This window comes from Panthera uncia, chromosome F2 (genome assembly GCF_023721935.1).
Source record: "Panthera uncia isolate 11264 chromosome F2, Puncia_PCG_1.0, whole genome shotgun sequence".
Classification (NCBI taxonomy): Eukaryota; Metazoa; Chordata; class Mammalia; order Carnivora; family Felidae; genus Panthera; species Panthera uncia.
Window position 1 is genome coordinate 65,314,753 of NC_064812.1, and position 14,459 is coordinate 65,329,211.

General features: G+C 37.0%; 1 protein-coding gene across 5 annotated transcripts in view; it reads right to left on the reverse strand.

Annotated features, from left to right (window-relative positions):
* The window catches only part of SGK3 (serum/glucocorticoid regulated kinase family member 3), a 154,229-nt gene that overhangs the window by 59,444 nt on the left and 80,326 nt on the right, over positions 1-14,459 (reverse strand). For all 5 annotated transcript variants that reach the window (XM_049633666.1, XM_049633661.1, XM_049633664.1 and 2 more), the window contains exon 4: positions 10,588-10,660. In XM_049633666.1, the coding sequence (XP_049489623.1) occupies positions 10,588-10,660 (73 nt within the window). The remainder of the gene's footprint in view (positions 1-10,587; positions 10,661-14,459) is intronic.

Consider the following 14,459-nt stretch of genomic DNA (forward strand, 5'->3'; position numbering starts at 1 on the left):
CCAAGGCGGACACTCAACCGACTGAGCCACCCAGGCACCCCCTCAGGCAAATATCTTATAAAACTCTTCCAAGGGCATTCTTTGTTATCACAAGACAGAAAGCATATGCAAGGCTTACATTAGAAACGATACTTAAAACAGTTATTTTTCAGGAACTGAGCTTAGTAAGTTAACATAAGGGAGAAAACTAAAATGAATGACTACATTTGAAATATTTAGAGAAAACCTAATGATTATAGGGAAACCGCTTAAATTGTTCTACGGAGACTTACTAAAAGTACATTTTATATTGGGAGACCAACTGTAATTTTCCTTCCTTTGTGAACTAATAAGGAAGTTCACAAAGTGCTACTAAGTGCTTTCCACTTCCATTACTGATTTTAAAGTTTTAAAGGCCCTATAGAAAGCCTGACATAAGAAAACAAAGAAGTCAATAAATGGAAAAAGAGGCCTACAGTGGTCAGAGTTTAGGGGAAATTCCACACTTAATTTTTAGATCAACATTAAGCATGCAAATATCTGAAAAAATTCCAGGTAAAACTGAAATGGCTAACAAGCTCATTACTGGATAAATTCCAAAAGTTTACATAAAGCTGACATATTATCTTTAAGAATTATAGTTGGAAAGAGATATTTTTAAAAATCTCTCTAAGAACTTATATGAATGTATCTGTTGTCATTCAAGAAGTTTCAGTTAGAGACTGAAAAGAACTCAAAGTTTAGACAAAATGAAAGCTTCAGTCTCCACATTAAGTATGAAACTGACCTATACCGATTTCTCTGTCATTTCACTGCTTCAAGAAAATGAACCAAGAGGACCCAATTTCCAATACCGTAGGATAGGGTAAAAACATCATCAAACTCTTGACTTGGGAAACCTAGAGTTTTAGTGCTAATACTGCTACTGGTGGCCACAGTGACCTATTTTCATCATCAAAGAAGTTTTAGAGCCCATGGGGACCATGGAGATTCTTTAGTCTTAACCCACACCTTTCAGATTAGGAAACAAAGTTAAGATTTTTGTAATGTTCCAAACAAGTAATTTTTCGTTTTAAGAGAACATGAACATAAAAGATTGTGAATTTTGTTTCTAAAGGTACCAGGCATAAACCAGACAATAGAGTGAAGTGAAAGAGAACAAACCAGATGAATGTAATTCTATCATTTATTAGCTGTGTGGCTGGGGACAGTGTCTTAACCTTGCTAACTCTCTATTTTCCTCATGCATGAAATAGAGGTAAAAGAGCTACTTTACAGGAAGGAACTCAAATAATAGCACAGTTATTATCATTACTATGCTACTACTATTACATTATTGTATTATTATTATAAATAGTTATTATACTATTTATACTATTATTATAACAATAGCAGCATTTTAAAAAACAGCCTGCCACAGTTAAACAACACTGGAGTTAGAGTCTAAGATGTAACTGAGTCTCAGACACCATTGCCTGTTTTTATAATCACAAACTCCTCCCTTCTGTAGTCTGTCAAGCAGGGGATAGAATTAGATGATCTGTAAGCTCTCTTTCTAGCTATAACATTTTGTGATTTGAAATAGAAGTCATCCAGAAAAGAAGGAAAAAAAAGAGAAAGACTGGCTAATGAAATTAACGTACCTAATTCAGAATCCTCAACTATTTGAAAATTTAAGTTCTGTGAGAGATATTTAAAATCTTTAACCTAGTACTAGGCAGACTTTCCAGAACAAGTGACTAGTTGAAAATGGCACACATGCGTTCCACTTGTATTCACCAATGGCATGCATGTATTCATTTGTTCACCAATCACCTATTATACATTTTGTACTGTACAAGGCACCAGAAATTTATTAAAATGTTTAACTAAGTCATGGTATCTATCCTCAAGGATAGAAGGAAGACAAATTTAGTGGAAGACAAATTTAAACAAATCACTACAATTGGGCATACCAAGGTTAAGCATCCAACTTTGGCTCAGGTCACGATCTCAGTTTGTGAGTTCAAGCCCCACCAAGGGAACGGAGATTTCAAAAGCTGCTATGATAGCAGAAAAGAGGCTCCCAACCCTACCTAGAGACTAGCGTTTAAGAAAAATTTCAATCTCCCTCGCCCATCCCCCAGCCAAAATCCCAAAGGGAACCAGTTCCTGCCAGGGAACTTGCTTGCACCACGCAAACACCCAACGCTGTGCTTCTGCGGATCCATCCCTCCGGCGGGTCTGACTCCCGCCGCAGGGCCCCTCCCGAAGCGGATCTCCGAAGGAAAAGCGAGCTGAGCCTGCCCCTCCCGCCCCTGTGCACCTTGCCGATCCACCCCAGCTAATACGCCAGATCCCCAGCACCACAAGCCTGGCAGTGTGCAAGTAGCCCAGACGGGCCACGCCACCCCACAGTGAATCCCGCCCCTAGGAGAGGGGAAGAGAAGGCACACACCAGTCTGACTGTGGCCCCAGCGGTGGGCTGGGGGCAGACATCAGGTCGGACTGCGGCCCCACCCACCAACTCCAGTTATTCAAGACACACAGGGGAAGTGCCCCGCAGTCCCGCACCACTCCAGGGACTATCCAAAATGACGAAACGGAAGAATTCCCCTCAGAAAAACGTCCAGAAAATAACAACAGCTAACGAACTGATCAAAAATGATTTTAACAATATAACAGAAAGTGAATTTAGAATAATAGTCATAAAATTAATCGCTGGGCTTGAAAACAGTATAGAGGACAGCAGAGAATCTCTTGCTACAGAGATCAAGGGACTAAGGAACATCCAGGAGGAGCAAAAAAATGCTATCAATGAACTGCAAAATAAAATGGAGACCACTACGGCTCGGATTGAAGAGGCAGAGGAGAGAATAGGTGAACTAGAAGATAAAATTATGGAAAAAGAAGAAGCTGAGATAAGAGAGATAAAAAAACCCAGAATATGAGGGGAAAATTAGAGAACTAAGCGATGCACTAAAGAGAAATAATCTACGCATAATTGGTATCCCAGAGGAGGAAGAGACAGGGAAAGGTGCTGAAGGTGTCCTTGAAGAAATAATAGCTGAGAACTTCCCTGACCTGGGGAAGGAAAAAGGCATTGAAATCCAAGAGGCACAGAGAACTCCCTTCAGACTTATGTCTTGAATCGATCTTCTGCATGACGTATCATAGTGAAACTGGCAAAATACAAGGATAAAGAGAAAATTCTGAAAGCAGCTAGGGATAAACGTGCTCTAACATATAAAGGGAGACCTATAAGACTCGTGACCGATCTCTCTACTGAAACTTGGCAGGCCACAAAGGAATGGCAGGATATCTTCAATGTGATGAACAGAAAAAATATGCAGCCGAGAATCCTTTATCCAGCAAGTCTGTCATTTAGAATAGAAGGAGAGGGGCGCCTGGGTGGCGCAGTCGGTTAAGCGTCCGACTTCAGCCAGGTCACGATCTCGCAGTCCGTGAGTTCGAGCCCCGCGTCAGGCTCTGGGCTGATGGCTCGGAGCCTGGAGCCTGTTTCCGATTCTGTGTCTCCCTCTCTCTCTGCCCCTCCCCCGTTCATGCTCTGTATCTCTCTGTCCCAAAAATTAAAAAAAAAAAAAAAAAAAAGTTGAAGAAAAAAAAAAAGAATAGAAGGAGAGATAAAGGTCTTCCCAAACAAAAACTAAAGGAATTCATCACCACTAAACCAGCCCTACAAGAGATCCTAAGGAGGATCCTGTGAGACAAAGTACCAGAGACATCGCTACAAGCATGAAACCTACAGACATCACAATGACTCTAAACCCATATCTTTCCATAATAACACTAAATGTAAATGGACTAAATGCACCAACCAAAAGACATAGGGTATCAGAATGGATAAAAACACAAGACCCATCTATTTGCTGTCTACAAGAGACTCATTTTAGACCTGAGGACACCTTCAGATTGAGAGTGAGGGGATGGAGAACTATTTATCATGTCACTGGAAGTCAAAAGAAAGCTGGAGTAGCCATACTTATATCAGACAAACTAGACTTTAAATTAAAGGCTGTAACAAGAGATGAAGAAGGGCATTATATAATAATCACAGGGTCTATCCATCAGGAAGAGCTAACAATTATAAATGTCTATGCGCCGAATACAGGAGCCCCCAAATATGTAAAACAATTACTCACAAACATAAGCAACCTTATTGATAACAATGTGGTAATTGCAGGGGACTTTAACATTCCACTTACAGAAATGGATAGATCATCCAGACACATGGTCAATAAAGAAACAAGGGCCCTGAATGATACATTGGATCAGATGGACTTGACATCCCAAGTCTGCATACAGACCACAATGCGATGAAGCTTGAAATCAACCACAGGAAAAAGCCTGGAAAACCTCCAAAAGCATGGAGGTTAAAGAACACCCTACTAAAGAATGAATGGGTCAACCAGGCAATTAGAGAAGAAATCAAAAAATATATGGAAACAAATGAAAATGAAAATACAACAATCCAAACGCTTTGGGATGCAGCGAAGGCAGTCCTGAGAGGAAAATACATTGCAATCCAGGCCTATCTCAAGAAACAAGAAAAATCCCAAATACAAAATCTAACAGCACACCTAAAGGAAATAGAAGCAGAACAGCAAAGACAGCCTAAATCCAGCAGAAGAGAAATAATAAATACCAGAACAGAAATAAACAATATAGAATCTAAAAAAACTGTAGAGCAGATCAACGAAACCAAGAGTTGTTTTCTGAAAAAATAAACAAAATTGATAAACCTCTAGCCAGGCTTCTCAAAAAGAAAAGGGAGATGACCCAAATAGATAAAATCATGAATGAAAATTGAATTATTACAACCAATCCCTCAGAGATACAAGCAATTATCAGGGAATACTATGAAAAATTATATGCCAACAAACTGGACAACCTGGAAGAAATGGACAAATTCCTAAACACCCACACTCTTCCAAAACTCAATCAGGAGGAAATAGAAAGCTTGAACAGACCCATAACCAGCGAAGAAATTGAATCAGTTATCAAAAATCTCCCAACAAATAAGAGTCCAGGACCAGATGGCTTCCCAGGGGAGTTCTACCAGACGTTTAAAGCAGAGATAACACCTATCCTTCTCAAGCTATTCCAAGAAATAGAAAGGGAAGGAAAACTTCCAGACTCATTCTATGAAGCCAGTATTACTTTGATTCCTAAACCAGACAGAGACCCAGTAAAAAAAGAGAACTACAGGCCAATATCCCTGATGAATATGGATGCAAAAATTCTCAATAAGATACTAGCAAATCGAATTCAACAGCATATAAAAAGAATTATTCACCATGATCAAGTGGGATTCATTCCTGGGCTTCAGGGCTGGTTCAACATTCGCAAATCAATCTATGTGATACATCACATTAATAAAAGAAAAGATAAGAACCATATGATCCTGTCAATCAATGCAGAAAAGGCCTTTGACAAAATTCAGCACCCTTTCTTAATAAAAACCCTCGAAAAAGTCGGGATAGATGGAACATACCTAAATATCATAAAAGCCATTTATGAAAAGCCCACAGCTAACATCATCCTCAATGGGGAAAAACTGAGAGCTTTTTCCCTGAGATCAGAACATGACAGGGATGTCCACTCTCACCGCTGTTGTTTAACATAGTGTTGGAAGTGCTAGCATCAGCAATCAGACAACAAAAGGGAATCAAAGGCATCCAAATTGGCAAAGATGAAGTCAGGCTTTCACTTTTTGCAATGACATGATATTATACATGGAAAATCCGATAGACTCCACCAAAAGTCTGCCAGAACTGATACATGAATTCAGCAAAGTTGCAGGATACAAAATCAATGTACAGAAATCAGTTGCATTCTTATACACTAATAATGAAGCAACGGAAAGGCAAATAAAGAAACTGATCCCATTCACAAATGCACCAAGAAAAATTTTATAAGGCACTGGTATCTACATCAAGTTTTATAAAGAACTAGCTGGGTATGACATCTAGGCCTCACCAGAACTCACAGACTAGAATAATAATGGGGAGTTGTCTTTTTATCTTGTATGAACCTATTTCTCTTAAATTAGTAAAAGTTAAAAGAAATAAAAATGGTTTCTTTTAACTTTTTTTTTTGAGAGAGAGGGAGAGCAAGCGAGCGGGGGAGGGGCAGAGAGAGAGGGAGAGAATCCCAAGCTGACTCTGTACTGTCAGTGTGGAGCCCAATGTGGGGCTCGACACCACAAACTGTGAGATCATGACCTGAACTGAAATCAAGAGTCGGATGCTTAACTGGGCCACCCAGCCACCCCAAAGCAGTTTCTACGTAAGCCACTGAAGGGTCATGCCTTTAAAAAAATTTAGCCCTCTTTAGCCCTTAACACAGTGTAATAAGAGTTACTTAATTGATATTTTTGTGAACAAATAACTAAACAATTATATATTCTAACATTCGTAGTTTCTAAAATTCATATGCTCTGTTTCTTACTTGATTCACACTGATTTTAATTACCTTGTACTTTTTTTTTTAAATAATTAAGATAAACTTTTTTTTTTTTTAAACTTCAAAAAAACCCAGTACGTAGTTTATATATTGACCTTAGGGTCCTATTGGCAAAAGGCTTGATATTAAACCATTCAAAATATAAAGAGTATAGCTATCTCTCTGCACTCTACGGAAAGATCCTTAAATTGAAAATGAAATTTTAACTTTGAAAAGTATAGGCAGAAATAACCCTTAAAATCTACCTTCAAATATGTAAAACTTATTTTATAGACGTTGGCAACCACCAGAATAAAGAAGTGAAAAAAAAAGAACATGGAGACATGCTCTTAAGCTATACACAAAAGAACTCAAGAGAGATATATGGAAAAGCTCTGCACAATGGCTGTCAAGCATGAAGTAAGTTAACAGGGCAAATTCTTTCTTCGTGCTCTAACTGTTCCATCTTTGGCCAATGAAAGCCCCATCAATTGAGCTCCTGCATCCTTTTGATAAAATCTTAGTAATCTTGTATGGCTTCATTGCTTTTTAGGCAAGATGTCCTAGGGCCATCTTATACATTTCTTGCCCCAGATCTAGAATCACTGTTTTCCCATGGAACTCTGGTTGCTTTAAGGGGGAAATGGTATTTGGAGATTACAACCTGGACGCTAGGAATGTTCACTGCTATTTGTTACTGTTTTAGGCATTTCCAGAGGTGAGAGCTAGGAAATATGTGTTGTTTTAGAAAAAAATAAATCATGGGATGCCTGCGTGGTTCAGTGGGTTAAGCATCCCACTTTGGCTCAGGTCATGATCTCACAGTGTATGAGTTTGAGCCCACATCCGGCTCTGTGCTGACAACTCAGAACCTGGAGCCTGCTTTGGATTCTGTGTCTGCCTCTCTCTCTGTCCCTCCCCTGCTGACACTGTCTCTCACTCTCTCTCAAAAATAAACATTAAAAAAAATGAAAAAAAAATCATGAATTCAAACTGTATTTCCAAATTAAGTTAAAAGCTGTAAGATTTTTATTTAAAATCTGTTTTTCTTTCTTCTTGTTTAAAACTTTGGTTCCCATGAGAGTAACATAATTACCAAATAGCAATTCCATATTATAACAATAAGATTGTTGGATGCAGTGTAAAATTTTCTGTACATCCTTTTTTGTTCTTAGCATACATCCCAGGAGGACTATTCAGTAAAAATTCTGTTTTGAAGTCATTTAAGATAATTATTGTCCATGTGTTTCCACTACCAATCAAAACAGAGTTAGATTTTTTCCTTCAGTTTGTTAGAGATCACTTTATTATTGTATTTTATTTTTGTTCTTAAATATATTTAAAATATGCACATCATTCCAAAGTCAAAGCTATAAACAAGACTTATTCAGGAACATCTAACTTCTATCCCATTTGCCTCCCACTGGCCTCTTCCTACTCCTTAAAGTCACTAGTTTTTAGTTTTTCAGTTTATTCTTCCATTATTTCTATACCTTTTCCAATACAAAAAAAGATATATTATACATATCTGTACTTTGTCTTTTCCACTGAAAAATGTATTTTGGAGATCACTCTACTATAATGCACAAAGGGCTTGCTCATTCTTTTTTAAAGCCGCATCATATTCCAAGGTTGGAAGGATATTTCAGTTGTTTCCAGTTTTTGCTATTAAGAATAATGCCACAATAAACAGTCTTACATACACATCATTTCATATGCAGTTTATCTTTGGAACAGATTCCTAGATATGTGATTTCCTGGTCACATTGAAATACATATATAGTTTTGCTAAATACTACCCAATTCCCTTCTATATGGATTGTACCATTTATCATTCCCACCAACAAAATATGCCTGTTTCCCCAAAGCCTAATCAAATGAGCATCTTGTCACTCTGTGATTGTTTGAGTATGGCTTAGATTTGATCTCCCCAATAAAGAGCTTTCCAGATCTCTGTGACATATGGTCCATTACGCTGTTGCCAAGTCATATACAATATGCTCTGGATCGATTTCAAATTGTTCTTCAATAAAAACCTATTTTTTTAGTATCAAATTAATCTACCAGAACATAAATACTACAGGGCATTCTATCTGGGATTTTGCCCTAAAGAAGGAAGTTGCAGGTTTTTATCTCTTTGTCTTCTTCCTGTGATAAAATGAAACGATTCTATCATTAGGATTCAACTAAGGGCTCTCCAGAATTCCAGCCTGAGTTCAAGTCTCCATTCAGCAACACATAGTTGGATTCCTCAGATGTCCTTCTGCCACTTCAAATTAATTAATTCTCTCATTCACCCAGTCCTGACACCTCAATTATCTCTCATTCTCCTCTCTAGATCTCCTTTACTTAAGCAATCACCAAGATTTCTTACAGATCTTTCCTTAAAAGAATTCCTACATATGAACTCATTTGTTAGCCCATTTCCACCCTAGTCCTGGTTCTAATTATTTAACGTGAGGACTACTGGAATATTTGCTTACCCAGTTTCCCATTGTCCATCCTGTCTCTTCTCTCTGCTGTGCCTACTGTATATTACACACAGTCGGTTTCACGTTGGGTTTCATATTCACCTCACCCAAATAACTCTAAGACCCACATGTTGCCCATGATGATGGTTTTCAACCTGTGCTCCACAGATATACTTTACTGCTGTACCAACAAAGCAGCCTCATTTTTATTTGTTCTACACATAACATTTTCTGTGGAAGATTTCCTTGGGACATAAGTGTTCTGCAGCTAAAAGCAAAATTAGTATAAAGGCACTGGCCTATACAATCAATTCTACAGAAAGTACTATCTGGTTTTGTTGTGGTGACTCAATCTTCTCTTGCTTTCTCTCTTTTTCCTTTTTATTTGCTTCTTTTTATTAATGAATTCATGTATTTAAGTAATATTTACTAAAAACCTAAGATCTACCAGGCACTATAAATCAATAAAAAAGACAAAGTACCAATGTTCATAAAATCTACAGCTAGACAAGACACACTGGCAATGACAATAAAGTGCGCTAAATTCTCCCAAGAGAAAAAAATTCTACCTACGATAGGGAAAGTGAGCAGCCTCTCCAATCCTAAGGTTCATAAAGTATAAAATAATTAAGAGCCTCCAGTTGAGAGGGAGAAACAGCCACAGGGAAAAACCTAAGTTTAATTAAAACAAAAGTATAAAAGAAATATGAAAAAGATGGAAGATAAAAAGAAGTTTGTTAATCGTGGACAGAATTCCACAGGGCACAGTGAAAAGGTTTGAGAGGGCAAGAAATGATATAAGGCTAAGTTGCAGACAGGAGGCACAGTTAGGATATCCTAAGTGACGTGAGAGCTTATATTTTGAGTAGTGAGCCAAGAAAGCACACATGTAAGGAATCAAAGGTGTAATGGGTTACAAGGTTATAAGTGAATTAGTTACAGAGGTAAGACAGATGAGGATGGACTGCACTCTAGCTTGTCAGGATTCACCTGTGGCACAGTTGGCTTTTCTAATCTGCATAAGGAGATTATCTGGCAGATAAAGAACCTTCCTTCTGTCTCTCTGTATGTAGCCATTTGTGACTGGATTGATATTACGGATTCCAGTGAAAAAAGTTCCAGGCTTGAGGCTTGAGACACATAGCTCCAGACTCCTGAGATCTATGTGTCATTAAGCTCCCTAAGAGTAAATAATAGGACATTATCTTAGTATCCCATTCAGAGGCCTGCAAGGTACTGTGTACAGACTATATATTTAATAAATGTTTCTGGATGTAACAAAGAATGTCCTTCATGGTTAGAAAAGTACCCAAATTATCCTTAATGACCAATAAATTTACCTGAAGCCAGACTGCTTGAATTAACTTTTAAATGAGACACTTAATACCTGTGACTCTGGGCAAATTAATTAATCTAAACGTACCTGGGTTTCCTTATCTATAGAAGAGCGACAATGAGAATAAGAACACCTGCCTCAAAGGATTTTTGTGACCACTGAATCAATTAAAGCATGTTAAGTATTTAAAACAATGCCTGGTACACAGAGAGCACCTTCCTGAGCTATTATTTTCATAGAACATGAGATCAAATAGCTTTGTGAAGACTTGTACTACTATATAGCACAACAAACACATTAACTACTTCTTCAAACTTCAACCATCACTTACGGCAGGTCTGTAAAGTTATTGCTTACCTGGGTCAAAGTTATCACCAAATATTCTCTTGGCAGGAATCTTCAGGGCCATAGCAGGAAATTGTTTCTTTAACTAGAATTTAAAAAAATAACATTATATGAACTTAACTTTCTAAGTCTTCTAGTTATACACGTACCAAAACAAATTACAATCTGATTTTCAAGAAATTCCATCAAAAAGACATACTTTTAAAGTATATAATGATCAAATATACAATATTAAATTATACCAATAAAATACCATTAGTCTGACTAATCATCCTATTTTGTCCCAAGAGAACATTTAGTATCTTTGTGACCCTGGATAAGTTACTTTAACATTTCTGTGCTTCAGTTTTCTTGTCTGTAAAATGGAGATGATTTTAGCACTTACCTTACATATCTGTTGAGAGCCTTAAAGGAAATCATTTAGGTTAAGTGCTTAGACAAGAACCTGGAGTATAAGCTTTGAATACATGTTACTCACTGTTTATTGCCTCAAGAGAAGTTGTGACCTTTGTGTTCTTTCTATATGAACATGCTACTGACAATTGTTTTCTAAGAAACCTGATGAATTTTGCTTTCAATATCTTCTGCTCTAGCCTTCCCCTTGTTCATATTTTAATACATTTGTTTATCAGATTTGCTTATCCCCAAAGAACTTGGCCCTGGAGACATTAAATGCGGGGCAGTAAAGTCATAAATGTGGATTAACACTCATTTTTAAGTTTGACGTCAAAAAAACCCACATACACACATAAACTACATCCCTAACTACCAACTGTCAGGAAATACAAAGAATAGAAGAATGTATTAATCACTCTACACCATGAGTATGCTGTCAGCACAATCCAGACTGAAAAATCTGTAGACAACTGACCCTGCTTTTTCAATTAAAAATCATAAAGGAAAGAAAAGAGAGGTGGACAGGGAAACTTAGTCACCAAAAGACACTTTATAGATTTATCAACCAGTCATATAAGCACAGACTGAATATTTGATATTAAGATGTTATTGTTAATTATATTCAGATGTGATAATAGTACTCTGTATTTTTTAAAGATCTTTTCAGAGATGTATACAAAAATATTTCCAGATGAAATGATACGAAGTCTTAAATTTGCTTCAAAATTACAGAGGACAGGCTAGGGACAGAGATGAAACCAGAATGGCCGTGTATCTGTAACTGCTGCAGCTGGATGGTACGTTATATTATTTTCTGTGTTTGTAGTACTATTCTACTTCTGTATGTGTTCAACAATTTCTACAACAAAAATTTTAAATGCAAACTACACTCATAAAAATACATTTATATGATCAAAATGTTTACAAATTGGATATTTTACTTTTTGTTTTTTCTTTTACTCTAAAAGGAGCACAAGGAAAGAATCTGTGTTTTCAAACTTAGGGTAATCCAGGCCAGGTTTAACCTCACTTCCGTGGTTTCAAAGAACACAACTGGTACCATTCCCCTGTTCTTTGCTTTGCCTGTCACCACAGGAGGCAGAATTAGAGGAGTTACAGAAAAAGAGAGACAGAGAAAATGGGGGAAATAAGAAATAAAGAAAAAAGGAAGAGAAATGCAGGAAAAATGAGGGGGAAGGATAAAAACTCAACTATATATTAAGGAAAATTTTCTGCAAAAAGCTTAAGATGGGGTGTATGATGGAAAAAGAATGAAAGTGATCATGGGGGGGGGGGAAGGTGCCCCAAACACACTGTCCTACTTTACCTTTATACTGAAAGATACTCAAATATTAACACTCTTCTTAATTAATCTCTGGCTACTTAAATCATGAAACCATCATGACATTAGGATGGCTTTTTACTCATGCAGATCTCCACACTGCTGAGCTGTTAGGTGACATCCTTGACATTCCTCCTTCTTATGAATAGTTCTACAGAAGCAAACACATTTAGAAGCTAATTCTGGCCCATATAATCTTTTAATCAAAATACAGAAAGAAATCTCAGATTTTCAGTTATTAGTTCACTAAACAAAATTTGACCTTATTTCTCTAAGAAGTTTATATAAACCATCTGTGTGTGTGTGTGTGTGTGTGTGTGTGTGTGTGTGTGTGTGTTATGTTACCATCATAATAGCTACGGTCAAATCTGTACCATCCTCAAAAAATGCTGATCATGTATATAATGGTATCCAAGAATTTCAACTAGAACTGGCAATTCAACCCTCACCCAGCCTCCAATATAAACTTTTTTTTTTTTTTAAATCACTCAACATTGCAGAAGAGATCTTCATGTAGAAACTCTTTTTGGCTATTATTTTGTCTCTAAAGTAAAAAACGCTGTCTCAATATCCTTTGATTAAGCGCTTTAAAAATATATATACAAAGTTCAGTTACATATGTATTATAGAAAAATTAAAGAAAAAAGCACAGTAAAAACACTACAGTTATCTCTGAGTAGCAATATGTTTTAGGTGATTAAAAAAAATTTTTTTAGGGGGAGAAAGAGAGACAGAACGTGAGTGGAGGAGGGGCAGGGAGCGAGGGAGACACAGACTCCAAAGCAGGCTCCAGGCTCTAAGCTGTCAGCACAGAGGCTGATGCGGGGCTCAAACTCGTGAACCATACGATAGATCATGACCTGAGCTGAAGTCAGACCCTTAACTCACTGAGCCACCCAGGTACCCCTTAGGTGGTTTTTAAGCTTAAATATGTATTTTCCTCCATATTCCAGATTTTCTAGAATATATATTAATTTTACATTGGAAAAAATACCATTTAAAAATACTGAAGTATTATTTTAAAAGTTCAATTTTAACTAGCAAAGCATTTGAATATTATTTGGAAGAAATATAGTGAAATGCTAAATAGAGATGAATGAAAAGCCTAAATTTCATGACTTAACAGAACATGAGATGTTGTACAGCTAGACAACGTTTGGTTCATTCTGGCCCATTTAGGAAGTAATTTATCTCTTAACTGAGACACACTTAACTTCCCCTGTAAGTATCTTACCAGGGGCGCCTGGGTGGCTCAGTGGACTTGGGCTCAGGTCATGATCTCACGGTTTGTGAATTCAAGCCCCATATCAGGCTCTCTGTTGTCAGCATAGAGCCAGGTTCGGATTCTCTGTCCTCCTTTCTCTCTGCCCCTCCCCCACTAGTTCTCTCCCTGTCTCTCTCTCAAAATAAATAAATTTTTAAAAATAATAATAAAGTATCTTACAAATGGTAAGTTACAGACTTATGTATCTATTTAACCCTATTTTTAAAATCAAGAGACAGGGTTAAGAAAATTGAAAAAAATTACCTTAAATATGAAACAATTTTTTCTGAAGGATGCCTGGTAATCTACCACTTATTAAATAATGACAGAAGGAAACTCCTTCTTATTCTTAGGCCAGAAAAAAACTAAATTTGGGATTTGAAGAATTTCTTTTTTTCTTAACTGAAGCAAAAACTGGAATCCAGAGCTGTCTTTATAATCTGGGGTCTATAATGACCAACTCAGGTGGTATTCTTTGGCCTCCAAGGTATGTATGACTAGAGGCAACACACTCTACAAACACTGGTCCCTGCATAGATCTGGCCTGATATGTTAAAATGACCATGGTGCTCTTGCTTCCTACTTTAGGGAGCATTTGTAATTACAAAAACACTGGATTAAAAGTAGTATTTAATATTTGAATTTTGAATATACAGGTTTTAGTTATTTAAATAACTAATGCTCCCACATTCCCTACCCCCCACCCTACTGTCAGAACTTACGAAAGTCCATATACATTTTAATTGTATTAGCTACTTAAAATCTGGAACTGAAGACTTATCCCTAAACCAAGAATGAAACTATGGAAGGAGGGTAAGCTTATGACAAACTTTCAGACCTAAATCTAATAGCTAGGCAATTTAACCAGAAATAACAAGATAA